The following is a 23,232-nucleotide window of genomic DNA, read 5'->3' on the forward strand; positions in this document are numbered from 1 at the left end:
GCGCACCAGGCGGGAAGAGTTGCCCGAGGCCGCGCCTGCGCCGAGACGGCAGCAGCGCCCGTGCGATTTTTAAAAAAAAAAAAAAAAAAAAAAAGTAGTTGTGGAGGAGCGTGGCAGGTGCGGGAGCCGTCGTTCCCTCCAGCGGGCCGAGGCGGCGGGTGCTTACCGGGCGCTTTCAACCCCTGCCCTCTGCAGGGAGCGCCTCGCTGCCGCCTTTCCCGCCGCCACTAGTCAGGCAGCAATGGGGCCACCCTCGGGGAGGTGAAGGCGAGCTGGGTCCTCGCTGAGGCGGCGGCGCGGCATCTGACGGGCGTTGGCTGCGCCCCCGCGCCGCTGCCGGGGCCGGGGCCGGGGCCGGGCGGAGGGAGGCGCGTGGGTGCACGGGGCGCCGCCGGGCAGCGGGGCCGGTGCGGGGCCCCACGGCGCGGCCCCGGTCACTATGATGCCAGGAGAGACCCCGCCGCCACCGGCCGGGACTGCCGCCGCCGCCACGGCCTGCGCGAACTGCGGCGTCCTCCAGCAGGTAGCGAGGGGCCGCCGCCCCTGCGGCGCCGCAGTGCCCGGGACGGGGCGATGGCTGCTTCAGAAAGTGGCGGCGGGGCCGCCCTGGGGCGCGGGCGGGCGGGCGGGGCGCGCCGGCGCCGCTCCCGCTGCAGCGGGAGCTCGGGATGCGAACGGGGCAAACGGGGTCCGTGAAAGGAACATCGGTGGCGAGCGTTGGCCGGGCGAGAGGCGGAAAAGTATGTCGTGTTTGCGCGACGTGACGAGCGGGATCCGCTAGTGCGTTCCCAGGCGTATCCTTTTGAGTTCGCCTCGGTGCCGCGGGAGGGGTGTCTCAGTTCGCCTCAGCTTGTAGCGTAGGGCTTCGGCCTGTGTTTGTTTCCCCCTGAAATGAGGGGAGGGCCCTGCCGAGAGGTCAGAGGAGGTTTGGGGACACGATTAGAACGAGCCTGGGCTGAGAATCGGGGAAATCTGCCGGCTCAGATGAGCCAGGTGCCGCTTGGTGTAATACTATGCCAAAGCTTAATTTGATTTTGAGAGAAAAAGTTACGGGGATTTTAGTATGTAATCTACTGTAAAGCAAAGTTTGGAGAGCTTTTGCAGTAAAGCCTTATCTAAGCATGCATGTTGTCTTGTGGAGCCTGCACTATCTGTATGTATTTGTATATTTTTGGTGAATTAGTAACCTGGTCACTAAGAGAACTGAAAAAAAGAAGACAGATTATTGTATTGTGTAGAACACTAGCAATCAGTTTTGGGCTTATTGTAGTGCTGGCTTTTGGGGTGAAACTTCTTTACCAACTTGAGACTCTTCCTTACAGAATATAAATGAATATGTAGCCGCATTAATTGCACTGAAGCAAAAAATGATTGATGGAGAGTAAGTACAATTGTACAAGTGTTTTTTTTATGGTTTGTTTTTTATTGCATTTAAGTTCTTGAAGCAAATGCATTTTATGGAATGTAGGTATTTGTTATTGCACAAAACTAAATTCTCCTCAAAGTGAGAGCAAAGTTTTCACGAACAGTTCCTAAATCTAGACTGTAAGACTTGTTTAATTTATGCCCTGGAACATCTGTGTGTAATGGTAGTAAAGCAGGGCTATTTTGTGTAGCTATAATAGCTGATATGTTATTACAAATACTAGCATAAACAGCTCTTTGAGGAGATTTCATTTTATCTGTTGTGAAGAATATAGTATGAGAACTAAAAGTTGAGCACAGGTGCATACGAACCTTTTCAACAGAACTTAATCGAGCTTTAAGGTGTGAAGTGCTGTTGGGATTAACTATCAGAATAGGAAAAGTGAGGCTGAACGTCAGTCAGGACAGTAAGGTTCTAAAATGGTTCTCATAGTTTGCTTTCTCTTCTGTGATTGCTTCCCCTTCTTCTCAATAACCATCAACATATGGTTGTATGGAATAAGGTATTGAGACGTTATATTTACCTCCACACTGTGGCCTAATATCCTTGCTATGTCTCCTAACTGTAGTGGTTTATTTCTCACGTACCCTTTCCCAGATGCATGTCAGTCTGGCTTTAGTGAATCTGGATTCCAATTCTGCATTTTGGTTTCCAAAAAGTACTTAAGAGAGCCCTCAGTGTCTTGACTGGAATACTTTTCTTCAAAGCTCATTTGCTCTGTGTCCATAGATTCCTTTTCCTACCTCCAAACTCCATGTCCTCCTTCTCTCTGCCAGTGCGTACATTTCTCATTGGAGTTACCTCTCCTTTAACTACTTGCAGCTCAGCTCCTTTCTTTTTTGCCTTACTTGATTACTCTTAACTATTGCAAGAGAAAGTAATGCAGCTCTGTCTGTATTGGAGGAACTGCCATGGTATTTCTTTCTGTCCCTTCTTCTCTCCATTCTTAAAAACCATAATATTTGAGGAAAGGAGAATAGCTTTCCTCGGTGATGTCCCATGGTCCACTGTACACCTTGGATCAGAGTAAGTGTTACCCTCTTATGGCTGTTGGGAGAACAGTATAAAGATGAAAGCCTTTTAGAGTCTTTTGAACTGTTTTTCTTGCATTTCTTTGTTCTCTCCTAGGGAAACCTTTTAAGTTTGGGAACTAGGATTTTGTGATTTTATGTATCTTTTTTATTATATGTATATTACGTTCTTTATGTAAATAATGATTTTGGTTTGGTTTTTTTAAGCTGCAAATAGTTAATGGCTACAAATTCATGTAATTGCTAGTTGGGATTTCTTTTATATTTTAAAGCAGCCTGATTTGAGGTTTGAATGGCTTAATGAAACAAAAGGGTTATATTGACTACTATCAGAAAATGCAAACCGATCTTACACTTTCTGTATTTATCTATAAAACAAAAGGAAAGGTATCCTAAGACATGATTCTCAAAACCGGGTGAGAAAATGATTAATGTCTTTTTGGTTTTTTTCTTGCAGTCGTTTGCTGACAGAGTATCAACAAAAATGCACTGATATCCTTTACTTTTCTCTCAGTATTCTTAGAGAATTAGTATATCAATATTTCTTATAAGAGGGCTTGACACTTTTTATTTAAGGTTTAAGTTAAGAGATGATGCCTCTAATAAAGAACAGACTGGTTAGGCTTTGTAAAGAAAATAGGGTTTGGAATTAAACCTATCCACTCAAGATCTGACTGTGTCTAATATATGCTTAATATGGACTATTTTAAATCTGTGTTGCTGAGAATGACTCAAGTTTTTTCATGTAACAGAAGAAGCTCTGCTAATTCACTTCAAATATTGAAATGTTTCAATTAAACGCTTAGTTCTGCAAGTCTGATGTTTTCTGTGCGCAAGTCTTCACTGGATGTTTCGTTGCAAGTGGTGATTGGATTGAAATATACTTAAGGACGTTTGATAAACTGTTTAATTTCTGCCTTAACGAGAGAGTACAGCTTCAATTTGCAGAACGGTAAGTTTGATTTAAGCTATTTACTGAAGATGCTACGTTCTTTGTGTCTTGGACAGTTTTAGGAGTCTGATGTTGTAATAGCAACAGCCCTGGGTCTAGGCTGAGCTTTTAATATGGTCCTTTCTTTTACCATGCTTCCTAAGCCATAGTTAGCAAAGATACCCTTGATGAGGAGGAAAATCTGTCCTACTTCTATGATACTCATCTGAAGTTCTTTCCTGGCCCTGTGTTATGTAAGAGTCTAAGGTGACCAAGTGGAGGTGCAGAGCTCATGTTTTGGTGGTGGTTAAATGTAAACATATTTGGGGCAGCCCTATTTGTGTGAAGAGTTGTGGCTGTGTGCCCTTGCTTACTCTGCTTGATTATAGAGGAAGAGGCAGCATATAATCTTTAAAGACTCCATCCTGCCTGCTGAAAAATCCCACAGTTGGACTCTGCTCTTATTTCAAGGCTCTACCTATGTGAGACACTTATTCCTGGCACTTCAGTGTAGGCAGCTGGGCAGTGCTCCTGTGTGGCACATGCCATCTGCTTGCATCTAGCTTTAGGCTCAGCTTAATGTTTTTAAGTCAGATCTCGAATTTTCTTTGAATGTAAAATGTTGGATGGAAAAATGAGAACACTTAGACTCTCAAAAGCTTTTTGGGTATGTCTCTCAGCACTTTTCCATAGGGGAAAGCAAAATTCTCAGACACTTGCCTGAACAATCAGAACATTGAGTTTGAAAGTATCCATGGTTTTTTGGCAACTTTTTCTTTAATTACACTTCCTGTTTCAGAGAGATCTCTGCACTTCGTTGCCAAGTGGAGCAGATGCTGCAGAAAATCCTGCCTCTGGAAAAGTGCCAGGAAGAGTTGGGTTCCTTGAAAGCAGAGCTGGAGGAGAAAAAGGTGTGCTTGTACGCTTTAAATAACTTGCACTTCTTCTGTTCGAAATTTATATATTTAATGTTCATCTTACTGAAGCAGGCTTTAATGAGCCCAGTTGTTTCCAGCTCATTGGGACAGGCATCTTTGATTTAGGTGAACTTAATTCAAAGGCAGCAGGTTTCAGATAGGCAAAAAGTTCAGGCTTTTGTAGTTCCCATGATTTTTGATCAGATTACTTGGGTTTTATTTCCTTATTTAGGAAGGAAGGAAGATATATTCAAATTCCTTTGGTTTTCTGTTCTGATCTTATTAGATCACTGAACTCGCTGTACCTTTTTAGTAGTACAAGTTATAAAGAGGGTCTGTACAGAATAGGATTTTGCTTCTGTTACCATTTTGAACCTATGCTTGTTCATTATTAACTACTTGAGTTTATTCCTAATTTGTCTCCCATCTCTTAGCTGACAAGTAGTCTACAGAAGAAAAGCTTTTTGACTGTTCAAATGGCCTAAATATACGTATTTTCTAGACATTAACTATTATTTCTGCAAAAAATACCCCACCTTCTTTCTTGTAGTTTTTTCATGCAGGTACAAGATATTAACATGTGTCTTGGCACCGTACCAAGTTTTTCTTCTATGTTACGACTCATTTTTTTAAAACTTCTTCCCTCAGAAAGCATTAGTAGCTGATGTCATGATGGCACTTTTTCGGAAGAAGCGGGATTGTATGTATCGTATATAATAGTTGTGCTCTTGACTTCAGCCTTGGGTTCCTGTCCAGATATGTGTTGGAGGCACATCCTCAAAAGATAGATAGCTAGTGATTTATTAATTTGTTTGTTTGTTACAATTTTTGCCTTTAAAGAAAAAGAATAACCTGACTTTTCAAACTTGCTTTCTCACTGAATATACTTTTTTGGCTATACACTGTTTTCATTAGAATAGGTAAAGTGTCTGTCATCTATTTTATTTCCCCCCCCTCAGTAAGGATATATTTGAACTGTGCTTTCCTTCTCCACAGAGTTCTCTCAAGATTTATCGGGAGAGTCAACTGGAGTATGTTAAAATTAAAGAAGAAATAGTAAACAGTGATGCTGCGTGAGTGATGCTTCTTTGTTTCACAAACTTTCTTTCCCCGTCTTTCTCTTCCAGAACTTGGACTTGTACATTACCTAGTTATGCTTCCCATGTTGCTAAAATTTTTATGCTTATATGTTCTGAGAACAGGGACTTGATGGAAGGATGGTCTTAAATTTTGTAACAAGCACTCTGAAAGGTAGAATTATTTTAATTATTATCCTGTCTCGAAATGGCTTTTGGTGGCTTAGTGAAGGTTTTTAAGAACAGGATAAGATTAGAGAAGAAGCTGTAGTTTCTCCAGTTTTTAGTGATTCTTAGTCTTGGCTTTGCTATTGCTGTCCATATCTGTTGTGCTGATAAGTCTCTGTGGCTAATGTATAAATGATATTGTCAAAGTGACCTTCACTTAAAATCAGTCCTTAAAATAATTGGTTTTAAAGAAATGGCTCAGCAAGCCCTGAACTGTCCACTGTGCTTGGAAATGATCGGGAAGAATTTGGCACCAGAAAAGCAGAAGCCATTTTTGCTCCCATAGTACAGAATATTGTGAAGCTGTGCCTTGATAATTCCCAAAGTTCGTTCTTTCAGTAACCAGTCACTCAAAGACTTCCTTGCCTCGAGCATATGTGTGTGTTATCATGCTTTACTGATCTTGATGGACTTTCTAATGAAGAGAGGCTTTTTAACCCTGTTATACTCCTAGCCTCTAAATCACCTGTATCAGAGAACTGTGACTTCTCAGTATTGTATGGAAAGGTACTTATGGTCTCAAAAGGGAACCAGTTAATATACAACTGGGAGTTGTGAGTTTGTAGTTGTGGTTATATTTCTCTGTGTGCATCATTTTGCATTTATCAACACCAATGGTTGCTCTCTAGTTGCTTGGAATTCTAAGACCCTTCTGCTGCTTTTTGTAGTAAGCTTTTGTTTCTGATGTGTTCTAACACACATCCCAATGGGACTCCCGCTGGTGACTCCTTATGTCCTTCCTTGTCATGGTTTAACCCCAGCCAGCAGCTAAGCACCGCACAGCCTCTCACTCACTCCGCCCAGTGGGATGGGGAGAGGTTTGGAAGAGTAAAAGTGAGAACTTGTGGGTTGAGATAAAGACAGTTTAATACATAAAGCAAAAACCACACATGCAAGTAAAGCAAACCAAGGATTTCATTCACCACTTCCCATGGGCAGGCAGGTGTTCAGCCATCTCCAAGAAAGCAGGCCTCCATCATGCGTAACAGTTACTTAGGAAGAGAAACACCATCACTTTGAATGTCCCCCCTTCCTCCTTCCCCCAGCTTTATATGCTGAGCATGATGTCATATGGTGTGGGATATCCCGTAGGTTAGTTGGGGTCAGCTGTCCTGGCTGTGTCCCCTCCCCTCCTGGCTTCTTGTGCACCCAGCAGAGCATGGGGAGCTGAAAAAGTCCTTGGCTAGTGTAAGCACCACTTAGCAAGAACTAAAACATCCCTGCCTTATCAACACTGGTTTTAGCACAAATCTAAAACATAGCGCCATACTAGCTACAGTGAAGATGATGAACTCTATCCCAGCCAAAACCATCACACTTGTAAACTGGTTATCATTTTAAACTTTGGTGTTCCTAAGCTATTTTGATGTTACCAGCAGGTCGAGGGAGGTGGTTGTTCCCCCCTACTCGGCACTGGTGAGGCCACTGCTGGAGTACTGTGTCCAGTTCTGGGCTCGTCAGTACGAGAGAGTCCAACAGAAGGCAACGGAGGTGATCAAGGGACTGGAGCATCTCTCAAATATCTTAGTATCTTTACATGGCTTGTGAAACATCCAGTACTCAAAGCACAGCAGCAAGACACTATCATCCATTAGACTGTAGAAGCCCACTAGCATTGCTGTTGCTGGTGGTTGTCACTTCTTCCACCAGACTGCATGTATTTCATGTATAGGTGCAAAGTCCTGCAGCTGGTGAGGAATAACCCCACTCACCAGTATATGCTGGGGGCCACCCAGCTGGAAAGCAGCTTGGCAGAAAAGGACCTGGGGGTCCTGGTGGACACCAAGCTGGACATGAGCCAGTGATGTACCCTTGTGCAAAGAAGGCTACCAGTATCCTGGTCTGCATTAAGCAAAGTATTGCTGGTGGGCTGGTGCTCCTTTCCCTCTACTCAGCACTGGTGAGGCCACCCCTGGAGTACTGGGTCTAGTTCTGGGCTCCCCAATACAAGAGAGACACGGACATAATGGAGAGAGTCCAGTGAAGGGCTATGAAGATGATGAAGGGACTGGAGCATCCCTCCGTTGAGGAAAGCCTGAGAGAGCTGGGACTGTTCAGTCTGGAGATGAGAAGGCTCAGGGAGATCTCATTAGTGGCTATAAATACCTGAATGGTGCAAAGAGGACAGAGCCAGCTCTTTTCCATGGTGCCCAGTGACAGGGCTGGAGGCAGTGGGCACAAACTGAAGCACAGGAGGTTTCTCTGAACATCAGGAAACACACTCTTTTTTTACTGTGAGGGTGACTGAGCACTGGCACAGGTTGCTCAGGGAGGTGGTGGCCTCTCTGTCCTTGGAGATATTTGGCATCCATCTAGACATGGTCATGGGCAGTGAGCTCCAGGTGGCCCTGCTTGAGCAGGGTGGGTTGAACAAGATAACTTCCAGAGGTTCCTTCCAACCTCAACCGTTCTGTGATGTTGTAGCTATTTTACATACCTTTGATGTTGAGGCCATTTTAAGCAGTAGGTCACATGAGTTCAGTAATTTGAGAGCTGAGCTTCCTCAGAAGCAGAATTCTAGTGAATTGTTCATAAAAATGAATGTTAATCTACAGTTACTGTAAAATAATTTAGGTCAAAAATTATCTGTCAAGTCCTTTGGTCCAATCTGCCATTCAGAGCTAGCATCAAAGTTAGGTTGCTCAGGGCCTTGTCTAGTTGAGTTTTGAATATTTACAAGGATAGCAGTTACCAAATTCTGAGCTTATAAGAAGTGTGATAACTTGAGACACACACGCATGTCCACTGTGGAGAAGGTTGTAGGTATGAAATCTACAGTCAAGCTTTGAAAGAAGCACTCAAAATTTTGTATTTATTGTATTGTATTTATATTGTATTGTAGTTATATTTTTCAACTTTTGAGTATTACAAATATAACCATGTTATGGTTTTTGTAGTTTGGGTAGATTGTAATACTGTACGTATTTTGCTTCCGAATGCAACTTCTGTTAGCATAGCTTTCTGTCAGCTGTGTTGTGACAGTTGTGCATGCATCTCAAAGATTAGCTGGGAACTTGACTCGCATAGCATAAGAGTTCTGTCCAAATGCATCATCTAGAAACCTTGCTTTTTGTGAATTACTAGATTTTAATGCCTACCTATTTTCTTCATGTAATTGCATGTGTTGATTAAATTAGCGTACTACTGCACCTGTAACAGTAACTATTTTGTCTGTAAATATTGCAATGATAAATGTTGCCATTTAGTGGCTGTCTGGTTATTCAGATTCTTAGTTGTTTGTATCATAGAAATTCTTTCTTGAGATGAAAGGGACCTGTAAGGCTTATCAAGTCCAACTCCCTGCTCCTCATAGGACTACCTAAAACTAAACCATATGACTAAGAGCACTGTTAAGATGCTCCTTGAACTCTGGCCGGCTTGGTGCCTGTCTTCCCTGAAGAGCCTGTTCAGACTGACCATCTTCTCAGTGAAGAACCTTTTCCTAATGCCCAGTTGGAACTTCTCTGATGCAGCTTCATTCCATTTCCTCGTGTCCTATCACTGGGCACAAGAAAGAAGGGATCAGTGCCTGCCCCCCTCTTCCTCTTCTGAGGAAGCTGTAGACCGCAATGAGGTCTCCCTTCAGTCTCCTCCAGGCTGAATAAACCAAGTTATGTTAGCTGTTCCTACAAGGCTTCCCCTCTAAACCCTTCACCAACTTCATGGCCCTACTCCAGACACTCTTTGGTAGCTTTATATTCTTAATATGCTGTAGTGCCCAAAAGTGCACACAGTACTCAAGGTGAGGCTGCACCAGCGCAGAGCGGGACAATCATCTCCCTTGACTGGCTGCAATGCAGCGCTTGTTGCAGCCCAGGACACGGTTGACCCTCTTGACTGTCAGGGCATTGCTGTTGGCTTATGTTCAACTCGTCATTGACCAGAACTCCCAGGTCCCTCTCCCCGGAACTGCTCTCCAGCCTCTCATTCCCCAGTCTGCATGTGCATCCAAGGTGGCCGTGCCCCAGGTGCAAAATCTGGCACTTGCCCTTGTTAAACTTCATATGGTTGGTGATTGCCCAGCTCTCAAATTTGTCTAGATCCCTCTGCAGAGTGTCTCTGCCCTTGAGAGTGTCAACAGCTCCTTCCAATTTTGTGTCATCAGCAAACTTAATTAGTATTCCTTCCAGTCCTGCATCTAAGTCATTTATGAAGACATTAAAGACATTGGCCCCAAGATGGATCCCTGAGGAACCCCACTAGTGACTGGCTGCCAGCCTGATGTAACCCCACTTACTATGACCCTCTGAGTTCAACCCATCAGCCAGTAGCTCACCCACTGCATTACGTGTTTATCCAGCTGCATGCTGGACATTTTGTCCAGGAGGAGACTGTGAGAGACAGTATGGAAAGCTTTACTGAAATCCAAAAAGATTACATTGACTGGCTTCCCTTGGTCAGCTAGGTGGCTAACCGTGTCATAGAAGGAAATTAAGTTTGTTAAGCAGGACTTTCCCCTTGTGAACCTGTGCAGGCTGGGACCAGTGACTGCATTGTCTTTCAGGTGTTTTACAGTAACTCCCAGAATAATCTTCTCCATGATTTTACCAGGCACAGAAGTGAGACTGATAGCCCTGTAGTTATTGGGGTCATCCCTGTTGCCCTTCTTGAAGACTGGGACAACATTTGCCAGCTTCCAGTCAACTGGGACATCTCCAGATTCCCAAGAGCATTGAAAACTCATTAAGAGAGGTCTCACTATGACATCAGTGAGCTCTTTAAGCACCCTCGGATGAATTTCATCAGGCCCCATTGACTTATAGGGATCCAGCTGGAACAGCAAGTCCTGCACAAGTTCAGCATTGATTGGGAGTTTACCATTCCCACATTTATGGTTCTGTAGCCCAGAGGGGCCCCTGAGCCCACCATCAGTGTTGAAGACTGAGGCGAAGAAAGCATTAAACATCTCTGCTTTAGCTATGTCCCTGTTTGTGTGGTGACCATGCTCATCAAGTAACAGGCCAATGTTATTTCTGGCCTGTGTTTTTCAGTTAACATATTTTTAAAAGCCCTTTTTATTGTCCCTCACAGTAATGGCCAGCTTCAGCTGCAATTGAGCTTTGGCCGCATGGATTTCCTCCCTGCAGTGGCAAACAGCATCTCTGTAGTCCTGCCATGTCGCCTGACCTTGCTTCCACTGGCCATATACTTTCTGGTTTTGCCTTATTTCTAGAATATCCCTGCTCAGCGAAGATGACCTTCTGCCTCACCTGTTTGACTTCCTGCATTTTTGAATTGCTTGGTCCTGTGTTTTTTGGAGGTGGTACTTAAGAAGTGACTAGCACTGATGGACCCCAGGACATTCAAAAACTTTTTCCCAGGGGGCCTTACGAAGTTCCCTGAGCAACCTGAAGTCTGCTCTCCTCATGTCCAGAGCTGAGGTCTTGCTGGAAGCTTTCTTCCTGTCACCATAGATTTTAAACTTGCTGCGTCATGGTCGCAGTGGCCAAGGCAGCCACCAATCGCTGCTTCACCCACAAGGCCCTCTCAGTTAATAAACAGCAAGTCAAGGAAGGCATCATTCCTGGTTGGTGCCTTAGTACCTGAGCAAGAAGTTGTCCTACAGATGGTTTAGGAACCTTCTGGACCTGTTTGTCCCAGACATGTGGTATTCCCAGTTGACATCTGGCAAGTTGAAGTCCCCCATAAGAACAAGGGCAGGTGACTTAGAGGCATCCCTTAGTTCCTTATATAGTAACTCGTCAGTGTTATCATCCTGGCTGCGTGGTCTACGATAGACTGCCATGACAACATCCACTTTATTTGTCTGTCCCGTAATCGTTATCCAGAAGCCGTCAACTGTGCCATCGCCAACTGCAAGCTCCGTGCATTCCAGCTCCTTTACTACATACAATGCCACTCCCCTGCCTCACCATCCTCTCATTTCTGGGATATTGGGATTTAACAGAAGGAAACAGTAGAAGTGTTTATTTTTTTTAAGGAGGTTGTAGTGAAGTGGCTGTCGGTTTCTTCTCCCAAGTTACTAGTCATAAAACGAGAAGAAATTACTTCAAGCTGCATTAGGGGAGGTTCAGATTGGATATTAGGAAAAATTTCTTTACTGAAAGAGTGGTCAGGCATTGGAACAGGCTGCCCTAAGAGGTGGTGGAGTCACCGTCGTTGGAGGTATTTAAAAGATGTGTAGACGTGGCACTTCAGGACATGGTTTTGGAGACATGGTATTGTTGGGCTGACGGTTGGACTTGATGATCCTAGAGGCCTTTTCCAACCTTAATGATTCTGTGATTTTCCAGTTCTGTGTATGTTTTACATATAAGGTAGGGTTGGAAATGCTGAAGTCAAAATTGTTCAGGATGCATAATTTTTTTGGTTTTGGTTTGGTTTTAGTAAACACCTGGATAATCTGAACAAAAAGCTGTGGGACGTAAGTGATCCTGAAGGCTATTCCTGATTATCTCATTGCTTAGGTCTTACTGATTGTAAGCAAGGCTTAATTTTTTTTTTTAAGAGTAAAACGAACATGTCTGCATTACATCATAGAAATGCAAAAACTGGAAGCCAGTTTTCTTGCGTTGTTTGTAACTCCAGGTTATAGCTGTAGGTGTATTTATGTACCTGGAATAGCGGACTGAGTCTCTTAAGAGCAAACTCTACTTCTGTAACAGATAGAGCTGTTTGTATGAGAATGTCAGCAACATGCCACTGATCTAAGTTTTCAACTTCAGGGACACATTGGTCTCACAGGTGCTGGGTCTAGGAGGTGTGTTTTCTCTGAAATGGCTAGAATTTTTTTTTCCTAGCTTTTCATGCAATGTAATTCTATACAAAAATGATGTATTAATGCCTTCTTTTTAACAGGAGAAAGAAACTGGAAACAAAAGTGAAGAAACTTGAAGGTAACTTTCTACATTGTGTTACTGTGCTGTTATCCTACTCCATCTTTTGATTCCTTTTTTACCCAAAGAAGTAATTGCAGCTTTCTAACTCTGAGGCCCCAAGGAGCAAGGCAGGGCAGCAGTATGTGTGGTGCTTAGTCTCTGAATTACATCCTGCACAATATTTTCTGTTGAGTAACTTAGGTAGATGGCATAAATGAAGTTGGAAGGGAATTTCTGGTTATGAAAACCTCAAAGGATGGAGTCTGCCCAGCCTGTCCAGGCAACTTGATTCACTGCATGACTGTCTTCCTGGTGAAAAAGCTTTTCGTTACAGCCAGTTGGAAACTCTTTTGTTTCAACTTATGCCTGATGTGTCTTTTCTTCCCACCATACACCACTGAACAGTCTTACTCCATCTTCTTAATACCTCCGTGTAGGTACAGGAAAGCTGCTCTTGGCTCCCTTCTGAAGTTTTTTTTTTGTTTTGTTTTTTTTCCTCTCACACTAATTAAGTCTACTTCAATGAGCCTGTTTTCATAGGCACGTGCTCCTGCATTCTAATAATCTTGGCAAGAGTCTTCTAGTCATGTTCATAATCATATTTAAATATGTAGTAATCCTGACATGTTTTTTTATTTTTAAATATTCTGGCAATTGGTTTTTCATTTGGTTGGTTGGTTTGGTTTGGTTTGGTTTTAAGTAGAGTTAAAGTGCTTGCCTCATGGCACTGTGTTTTTCATGTTTTGCTAGTAGAGGGTGGATATGCATAAAGCATTCTGATACTTAACTAGCTGTACTGTTAGTTGGCAAGGCAGGTATTTTCATTTATGGCACACTAACAGCTGTGTTTACCACAGTTTAAAGTACAGTGAACTGAGTGACTTTTATCTTAGTGTTAGAAACCCCCCAAATCCTGCTGTAAGGTACAGGATGTTTATTTTGATGAGCATTTTGGAGTTCCATTATGTAGCAGCAAGGTTTTTATACCCTCTTGCCCCCAAAAACTCGAAATCTGGTAGAGCTAGAACAAAATACTGTGAGATAGTTTGCATTAGGTCCAATTCGAGTGACTGGTTTATCTGTTACATTATTTTCTCTGTTCTTTAAATATCCCAGACCCTGTATTTTAGCCTGGTATCTTTTGTCAATCTGAAATTTTCCCATGATTGTTTTTTGTCAGCCTACCATCTGAGGTGCCTTTAAAGCTCTTTTTTTTTTCATATGCTCTCTTCTGTGACTTAATCTGATCAGCAGGCAAGTTCCATCTATCTTTTCTCTGTTGTCTGTGTATGTCACCAAGCTGATCTCTCAGGAGTTCTCTCAAGTATCTCTCTTGCTTGAGTATTTCCCAAGGAACCTCACATTCAGTCCTCACTTACCTGCCCTGTATTTTTTATTCCCACCCATCTGCACTCTTCCCTGGTGTCTGTTAGACGTTAAAGTATAAGGTACTCTTCTTTGTTCATGAGTCTTGAGTGCTATCTACATCTTTCTAATGCAGTTCATTATGGTGTTTTCACCTTTGAACTTGAGTCCTCTCTTAAGTAAGAGAATGAAACACAGTAAAAACGATTGCACCTCATTCTTATTCGCCTTTTCACTTGGTATATATTGTTCTACAGTACAGTATCGTTACGATATCAGCCACTCTTCATTCTTGCATGTAAGTGAGAAAAGTAATAAATGTATTTCAGTAGTTCAGAACAGTAATTGTGCAGTGGAAGATGAAATACTTGCATGCATGAGCTGTATTAGTGAGCCAAAATATAACTTCAGTAGATTTTTTTTCTGTAATTCGATTTGCAAACTGGTGACCAATACTACTTAAAATACTTGTCTCTTATATTGTAGTTTTTAACTTGAATATTGGTTTTCTTTCATGAAGAGGCTGCAACAAAGCATACACAGGACTTCAGACAACTGAAAACTGAGAAGAAAAAGCTTGAAAAGGAGCTAAAGAAGGCACAAGTAAGACTTTCCTTGTCTTTTAGATATATTCCTGGGGGAAAAAAGGAAGCTACTAATAACAGAGATACTGAAATAGTAAAATTACACGTTATGGGTATTGAGTAACTAAACATAGCAGTTCACCTTATGAGGTAGAGGTTTTCCAGCTGTAGCATGACTTTTGAAACATCGATTTAGATTTCTTGCTAATTGAGAGTAGATGATTTTCAAACTATGTATGGCATGAAAAATTAATATTGTTTAATTTTAACAGGGAAAACTTGATGGTGTACTTAAAGAGAAGTGCAGAAAAGGTAAGGGTTCACCTTTGATTGCCTTCAGATTTACATGTGATATTGTTCCATTTGAACATTTCCTTTCCCCCCTCTCCTCTTTTTAATAGTTAAGCATGCGGAGACTCAGAGTTCAAGTGAAGATCTTACAACAGATATAGACAAAGGTAAGATTTTTTTCAAGACCGTTCTCTGTGTGGAACCAACCAGTATGAATTTATTGCAACTGGAGTTGTGTTTTTGGAAACAGAGGATACTGACAGAAATGCTCTAAGAGAAGATGTGGTTGATACAAATATGTTATGCTGTAGTAATGTAGTACCACATTAATGTAGTAGATTGCTATTTTCAGTTTTGCAGTAATGAAAATACTCGATTCATTAAAATTACTCGTCTACCCCATCCATGTGTGAAGTCAGTTGATGTGCAACTATAAAGCAAAATGCAAACACTGAGAAAAATACAGTCTCATTGTGAAGCTCAATGAAACCATAAATGAAACGTGCAAAGCATAAGACACAACATAGGAGTCTAGTCTTCTCCAATTTCTGTGTCAGGCTCTGTAAATCAAGTGGAAATCTAGGATGTATAGTTGTTCCTTATCCTGTTGACTTTTTCCCCTTAATGATCTAAAATACCTGCTACAAATTATCTGAATCTAACTGTGTAATGGAGCAAACTCCTAAACCTTCTCTAAAGTACTAGGGTCAAACTTTAAGCAAATTTATTTTTTGGATTTTTGCAGTCTTTTAAAATAATTCTTGAATTGTTTAGAAATTCTGAAGGCAATTTTCAGGCAAAAGAAGAACTTCCCTGTTCTATTTCTTGCTTTGCAATATTTCTATATAAAGTTTGTTGCCAATATTAAACTTCCTGAAAAAGGTAGACCTTGTCAGTTGTTGTGTGTCTTGGCATATTTTACTGCCTTTTCGATTGTACTAAATTGATACCCAATTTAATCCTTTAATTTTTAATTAATGGCAAAACAGGAGAATTAAGATCTGAGCTCTAATTTGAGCTTCAAATAGCATCAAGGTCTTATTACTGATGAGAAATTGTTAGTGTTGTTAATAGCTGTCATGCAAAATTTGGCAGGTTTTCCTCCTATGTGTTGAGTTTTTTTAATGTGTCTTTTCATAAAATACTAGCAGTTTGCCATGGTCTTTGACTTACAGAATTGGCACAAACCCAATTGTCTCAGTTCCGGATTGTTGAATCTGATGATAGTTTTGGCATAAGTAGGTGAGGTGCTTGTGTATTTTGTCGAGTTTTTGGTCTGTTTCTCCCTCTCCGCCTGCCCTTCTGGTTCTGGGTTGTTTGGCATCACCTAGCAATGGTGCTGTTAGGACTCCAGACAATGCCTATTAATGTTGTGGTGATTAATTCAGATAAATTTAATGTCCATGGTAAGAATGAGATGAGTCACTACTGAGTGGGATAAAGAAAGGATGTGATATAAATACTTTCTTCCTAAAAGATTTTCTCCTCCATTTACGTTCATGTCACCTGAGTTGTTTTAGAAAGCTGTTTAATTTCACTAATGCTACATTCTGATATGCTTTTACATTTTACTCTGGGAGCTGCTACAACTTTTTGCCACCCTCACTATGGAAAGGAAAAGCTAAAGCATTCTGCAGCTGTCCTTCGGTCTGCTGTGTGGCTATGGCTGATACAGGATCCATTCCCTCAGTGGCATCTGGCATTTCTCTCTCTGAAGCTAAAATGCTCTCTGTCCTTGGACTTAATTTTTGTTGCAGTTATTTTGTATTTTGTTGTAGGCATGTCTTTATTCTGTAGTAATAAAGAAACATAAATTCTTAGCTCTCTGAGCAATTGAGGTTTTCCTCAATTTATAAAAATATTTATTTTAACAGAAAAAATAAAGCTCTTGCTAGAAGAACTCTGGACGTGCATTAACAGTGCAACTGGAAGAAGAGAGAATCAGGAAAATGATCCTGTCTTGGGTGAGATGGCATGCAAAGTCTTGACATTTTCTCGAAGCTGTCTCTTTTTTCTGACCAAAAATAAATATTGGTATATTTTTTTTTTTTAGCTTCTGTTCAGGATACGGCATGGCCGGAAAAAAGAAGACTGACTGTTAAAGAAGGTAGGGTCCAGTAAATGTGAATTTATTAATCTGCAAGTGCATTAGCTTAGTGCTACTGGGATACCATCAAGTTGGGTACTGTTTGCATAACACTTTTTGACAGACTTAAATACTTTCCTTGGTGATTCCTGATCAAGTACATATGTGATTAGAGTACTTGGAAATAATTGCAAATATTCATTTGAACAGCCAAGTAAACTGGAATGCCCATCTAAACAAAAGTTGTTATAATCTGCTCCAGCAATTGAGAAATTGAATTATTTTACCATCAGCTGCTTTGACTATTTCTAAGTAGTCAAAACTCACCTTTCATGTTGATACCTTAATTATTATTTCATTATAAACTCTGCAGTATATAATGTGAATTACGGGATGCAAGTGCTCTTTTTAGTCTGAAACAAACACATGGTAACATAGCTGGACTGTAAAATTTAAGAAGCTGTTACCACCATTTTCTTCATTCATATCTGCTTGAATAATGGATAATGGTGCATTAATTTTCGTATTCATGATACAGAGAAACAAAATATATAATTTGGTGATAGCTTTAATTTTGTAATCTGATATTCAGTATAATAATAAAAAATAATCTGAGTAGTTATCCACATGCACATTCACAGCAAACTTGAACTGCTTTAACTTCACATAACAGATATCATTTTCCTTCTGCCCTCAAGAATAATAGGTGCCTTGAAACTGCATTAGTATTTCTGTAGTTGTCTCTTCAGAGTATGCTTATTAATCTTTCATTTTTCTTTTATTTTCTCTACTACTTTGGTTTTCTGTAACTCAGGCTGTAGAAATACTGTCTGGGATAACTACCCTGCCATATTAAGAGCTCTGAAGGTAAACTGCTAGCCTGTCTCCCCACCCTGTTAAGTCTGGCAGTTTGCTAGCAATGTGGATCCCAATGGATCTAGTTTCAGATTGTTTCCAGTGGAACCCACTTAAGAGGTGCCAAAATATAAGGACTGGCTTATAAGCCAGTTAATCAACCTCGGTCCCGCCATTTTAATGCAGCAGATTCGTGGCTTCAGCTCCAAAACTGAGCTAGACAGTTGTTCCCTGAGATTCTGAATTTGATTTCTTGATTGAGGGTCAATCAAATGACAAGAACAAGCACAAGAAAGTGAATAGTTTGAAATACGCGTGATTTCAGAGGGGTATCACGTTCTAGGGTCATCCCATCTGCCACAAAGGGAACTCTATATTCCAGGAGTCCTGTCCTGGATTTCCTAGTCACATCTTCTCAAGGAAACTACAGTACTTTTACAAAAGGAAACAATTGTCCATAACAGTTCCTTCCAGTCAGTCTCTCTTTTGCATTTGTTGGAGCGTCTAGATGTCGTACAAATACATCTTACTTTCTGTTGCTTTGGCTGTGTTTTTTTCCATCTTTAAGCCTAGGACAGCCATCTTGTTCTGCCTCTCATGAAAGTGGCCATTACCTTGGCTTTGTAATAGCAAAATGCATATGCTTACAGATGCAATCTTCTAGCAAAAAAGGGATCTTAATGAGTTTGCCGTAACTTCTTGTCCCATATTATAACGGTTTCCTCTTAGAGAGCAAATGAGCTTGATGGTAATATTGGTGAAGCATCTTTTCCAGAGAATGTCAGTTCATCTGTCTGCCTGGATCTAGCCTTTCAGAAAGATACCTCTTTGGCTGATTTCTTAGTACACTCAAGTGTGCTGCAAAATATCCAAAGCTTCACATTACAGTCAGTGCCTTCTGTGTTCCACCAAGGTTGACACCACTTTGAATGGCTTTCTTGAAGAACATGTTCATGTATGAAAACTAGGAGACACATCAGGCTTTGCATTCATGCTTTTTCCAAGAAATGTGCCATTGTGAAAGCCTCATAGGACAATGAGGTTTTTCCAAACTTAATTTAAATTGAATTAGTTTAGAAGCGTTTTTGCTTGGTCTTAGTAATATTGTTACAAATCTGCCAGTAATAAAGTAGACTGTACCTGCAGTTGACTATCAGACCAATAGCCTTAGATCATAATCTAAGGTTAATAAGACATTGCTGGTTTTTTAGACTTCAGAAAACTGTTTCCCGTATAATTTGTGCATGTTTTATGGTCCTGAGATTAAAGTCCATAGGATGTGAGTGATTTAGGAAGCAGACCTCTTTTCTGTCCCTAAGACCATATGAAAATCTCTCAAGATAACATCTTTTTAGATAGTGTAGCATTGCGCATTTAGTTTCAGGTATGCAGTGTTCACCCTACTTATTTGTTTCATATGATGGGATGTATGGATGTGCTGTCTCGAAAAACAGAATACTGTCTGTAGCTCTAAAGAATAGCTAGTGTATAAAACATCCTGAAATTCACATAATTGGAAACAGGTTGAAAAATCGAGGGTTGTCAGCAGGGCATTAGAAACTTTCTGTAGAGGGACTTTTCATCAGAGAAATAATGCTGTTTGTCCTTGAGAAGTGTGCAGAAGCTACTGCCAGACGTTTGCAGTCACTGTGCTGAGAGAGGTAAGCTTTTGCTGTAAACCAGAAGAGATTCTATGGCTAGATGACTTATTTTGTTAAAATATCAGCATCTTAATCTGGGCCTTCTTTTTGAGAAAAAAACCCAAGACTTGGTTCAGAAAGTTGCTTTGTTGTTTAGGGTGGGGAGAGAAGAGGACATTGTTTTGCAACAGTGAACTGCCCTGCATTGTGGATAATCAGGACCAAAGATTTGAGCTGTAAAATTCAATTTGTTTAGTACCAAGGCAACTGATGCTAGCATTGCTTATTTCATCTCTGCTCTCCTTTCTCCATTCATTAAGGAAGTATTTCACAGTAGTGTGTGGTAGATTTTGATGGTGTTTTCAAGATCAGAGTCATCTTAACCTTCTCTCAGAAGTGGGAGAAGATAACAGTGTAAGGGTTTGAAGCTATGTGGACTAGATTCCAGGTTGTAGATTTGAGGACAAATCTTAATCGTTTCCATAACTGCCATAATGAAAAAGAATGTCTGTGAAATATGATCTTTGAGAGGATCCTTCCAATCAGAAGGGCTTGGTACCAGTAGGGCTTTTCCTGAACCTGAAGTTCAGGCCAAGGTGCCAAAGACCTGACTGTTTCCTATAGAGAAGTTTACTGTATCCTGAACCTTTTAAAACTGCTATGACAACTCTTCCTATATATAAAGGGGAAACCATGAGAAAAGCGTCTCATCCCTGAAGAAATTCAAAGTTATCAGGGACTGGATTGGAAAGGGATGAGGAGAGGATGGAGAATCTCTTAGTTATTCAGAAGTTATACCTTTGATCCATTTCTCAGAGGGAACTTTTCAGTGGCTGGTGTGTATAAATATTCTTGGGCTCCATATAGGCTCATGGCTGATCTTGAGTATAGGTAGGATGTAAAGTTCCTGATAACTTAGTACTGTTGTGTAGTTCACTGTGCAAAGTTGTCTAACTGAAATTCTTCTAGGAGCAAAATACAAAACTGTGTGTTTCTGCCTGCTTCAGTGTGGAGAAAGTTCTGAGCTTAGAACTGGTTGGCACAAAGGCGTGTGAAAGAAATCTAAGATACAGTCTAAGATTATATCTTAGAAAGAACCACCTCAATTTTCCTTCTTTTCTTTGTTCCTGCTTGTGAAGGATCTCCTTTTCCCTTGGATGGTCTAATGGGACTAGAATTGTAAAAGGAATCTTGCTTTTTCATGACAAGATGTAGAACATCCTGGAAGCCCTGTGTGACTGTAGCTTATAAATAGCTTTATAAAACAATGAGTGATCTTAAAACTTGTAAGATGCTGCTTTGACCAAAGGAGATATCAGAACTAACTTACCTTTGGGGAAAATGAAGTGGTAAGGCCCTTTAGGCTGAACAGTTTCTCTGTCCTCATACTGTCCATTGCAGCAACTGAAATTCTGACATGGAGCTGCTACATGAAGTGACTGACATGGATCTTGGATATCAGGGTTTTTGATCAGTTTTCCCACTAACTCCTTTGGTGGAGCCAACATATCAGAATGTGCTTAAAAGTTATTGGGATGCAGATCTCTGGGAGGTCATTTTCACCTATCGAATTAAATTAGTATTTTCAAATCTGATACTATCATTAATGATGCTTTGGGAATATCTCTGCAAGTTTTAGTAGTGGATAAACACCCACAGCAATAATGAAACACACTATTATTTTTTATTTTGCCAGCAGAATGCAGGTTGTGCCAATTAAATCAATACATCCTCTGTTCAAAACCATTTTGTGCATGTGGTGTTCTTTGTTCTGTGGTATGGTACTTGTACGTACACAGACCAGGTTTAATCTGTTGCTTGAATACTGCTGATTCTGTGTCCAATAGTGTTTGTGAGCACTATAAACAAGATCACACATACAAATGTCATATAAGAATTGCAAATACTACAGAGTAGGTTTTAGTTCCATGCGGCACACTGGAATTTGGGACTGTTGATTTCTGCTGTTTTATTGGAGGTCATCTTTTCTTTTTATAAAATCATAGAATTTAAATTTCAGAAACTGGGCCATCCTTTCACTGTTAAAAGCATCTAGCACAATTATCATCAATATTTAAATTCTTTGTCTCTACTGTTTAGACTTCCGTGGGGCAATGTGTTTTGTTTACATCCATAAGAAATGGGTTACTGTGTAGTAGTAAAAAGTGTGTTTTGAAAAGGAATAAAACAAAAGTACAATGCGAAGAATCACACAGGACATTTAGACATGCTTTCTTCCTGCTAGAGTAACTGTAAAACTGGTATAGTTGGTACTGTCTTTAAAGGGTTGTCAGCTGCTCAGTGTCTTTCATTGTCTTAGTGGTTCACACTCCTTTGGGTATGTTGCAGGGAAAACCTCACTTCTAAGAAAGATTTTTTTAAAGGGTTTAGCTTTAACTAAGTCACATCACTGAAGCCAAAGTCTTGTACGATTAGACTCAACATTGAAATTTAAAGAACAAACACTTCAAAAGCACATGCATATTAAATCATAAACCTAGGAATACAGCCAAGGACTCCCTTACTGTGTTTATGGCAGGGTGTAACTGTAACTGGCTTGCAAGTGCAGCTGCTAGCTCAAAGCTGCAGGTTCCTTTAAGCTGAGAATTAAGCCTGAGTGGGGAATGTCACTGCATGCTTGTCCTGCTTTTCTTGAACATAAGTTACTGGGCTAAATCTGAAATAAATCATTGAGCTGTAAGGACCTTCAGTCCTACCTGGTATGGCCCTTCCTTCCTGATAAGAAAAATTGGGAATAGTCTTAATGATCCAAGTCAGAAAGTGGCTGGGGGGAGCTCTTTGCACATACACATACCTTTTTCATGAACAAAGATAATCACAGAATCACAGGTTAGAAGGGACCTCAGGGATCATCTAGTCCAACCTTTCTAGGAAGAGCAGAGTCTAAACAAGATGGCCCAGCACCCTGTCCAGACGACTCTTGAAGGTGTCCAGCCGAGTCAACCACTTGCCTGGGGAGATTATTCCAATGGTTGGCTGTCCGCAGTGTGAAAAATTTTCCTCTGGTGTCCAATCGGAATCTCCCCAAGAGCAACTTGTGTCCGTTCCACCTTGTCCTCTCCATGTGACTCCGTGTAAAAAGGGAGTCTGCATCTTCTTTGTAGCTACCCCTTAATTACTGGTACACGGTGATGAGATCCCCTCTGAGCCTCCTTTTCTCAAGGCTGAACAAACCCAGTTCTCTCAGCCTATCTTTAACATCTGATCTCCGTAAGGAAAATGTTTCTAAAAGTGACATTAAGTGCTTCTTATTACTAGTCTATTGGAACATCAGTTGAAGAGATGGTAATGCATTCTTATTATGATGATGTATTATATCTGTATATGTATAATGTATATATCTATATAATTATGAATTATATCTATAAAGAAAAATGGGAGAAGAAAAGAATTCTTAACAGTATTTTTGTGTCTTAGAAACCGTACAAATCCACCAAAAGATTAGGAAGTGTGATAGGAAAACACTGCCTCGGTATTCTTCACTAGAAAGTGCTGGAGAGCAGAATTCTGTAACAGCCATGCAACTTCAAGTGAGTACTGAGCCTTTTGGAGATGACTGTGTTGAGAACAGGACTACTGAAGAATGTCTGCACGGCGGCGAGGATAAAACTGTAGATATGATGCTACAGACAGATGGGGCAAACAGCAGTTCAGACTTCTCCGATCAGGAGCAAAAGGGCCCAGGTGGAAATGTGATGGATATATTGAACTGGGCCAGGCCTCTCCCTGCTCTACTTTCTCCAGTACAGCTTTCACCACGAACCACACAGGTGAGTTTCAGGATGTGTCTGACTTGGCACTAATTTGGTCATATGCAAAAATAATGACTTGATATTCCTGGGCTTTTATATTCTTTTGAGTATCAGTATCAGTGACTTATGCGCTGAAAGGGTCTCTGTGTAAATGTTTAGATCTGTATGGATACTTTTTTACCTTCCAGCA

The 23,232-nt window shown here is 41.0% G+C and overlaps 1 protein-coding gene across 2 annotated transcripts in view; it reads left to right on the forward strand.

Moving 5' to 3' along the window:
* The first annotated feature begins 325 nt into the window (after positions 1-325).
* The window catches only part of ICE1 (interactor of little elongation complex ELL subunit 1), a 39,167-nt gene continuing 16,260 nt past the window's right edge, over positions 326-23,232 (forward strand). Inside the window, exons 1-13 of one of the 2 annotated variants that reach the window (XM_064443788.1) lie at positions 326-523; positions 1,323-1,381; positions 2,915-2,949; positions 3,391-3,409; positions 4,188-4,299; positions 5,302-5,378; positions 12,429-12,466; positions 14,334-14,416; positions 14,670-14,709; positions 14,799-14,855; positions 16,563-16,652; positions 16,742-16,795; positions 22,708-23,060. In XM_064443788.1, the coding sequence (XP_064299858.1) occupies positions 440-523; positions 1,323-1,381; positions 2,915-2,949; positions 3,391-3,409; positions 4,188-4,299; positions 5,302-5,378; positions 12,429-12,466; positions 14,334-14,416; positions 14,670-14,709; positions 14,799-14,855; positions 16,563-16,652; positions 16,742-16,795; positions 22,708-23,060 (1,101 nt within the window). In that variant the 5' untranslated portion in view covers positions 326-439. Of the gene's footprint in view, positions 524-1,322; positions 1,382-2,914; positions 2,950-3,026; positions 3,410-4,187; positions 4,300-5,301; positions 5,379-12,428; positions 12,467-14,333; positions 14,417-14,669; positions 14,710-14,798; positions 14,856-16,562; positions 16,653-16,741; positions 16,796-22,707; positions 23,061-23,232 lie in introns of those variants that run through there. The other variant, XM_064443786.1, reaches the window with a different exon arrangement.

Source organism: Phalacrocorax carbo, chromosome 2, assembly GCF_963921805.1.
Source record: "Phalacrocorax carbo chromosome 2, bPhaCar2.1, whole genome shotgun sequence".
NCBI lineage: Eukaryota > Metazoa > Chordata > Aves > Suliformes > Phalacrocoracidae > Phalacrocorax > Phalacrocorax carbo.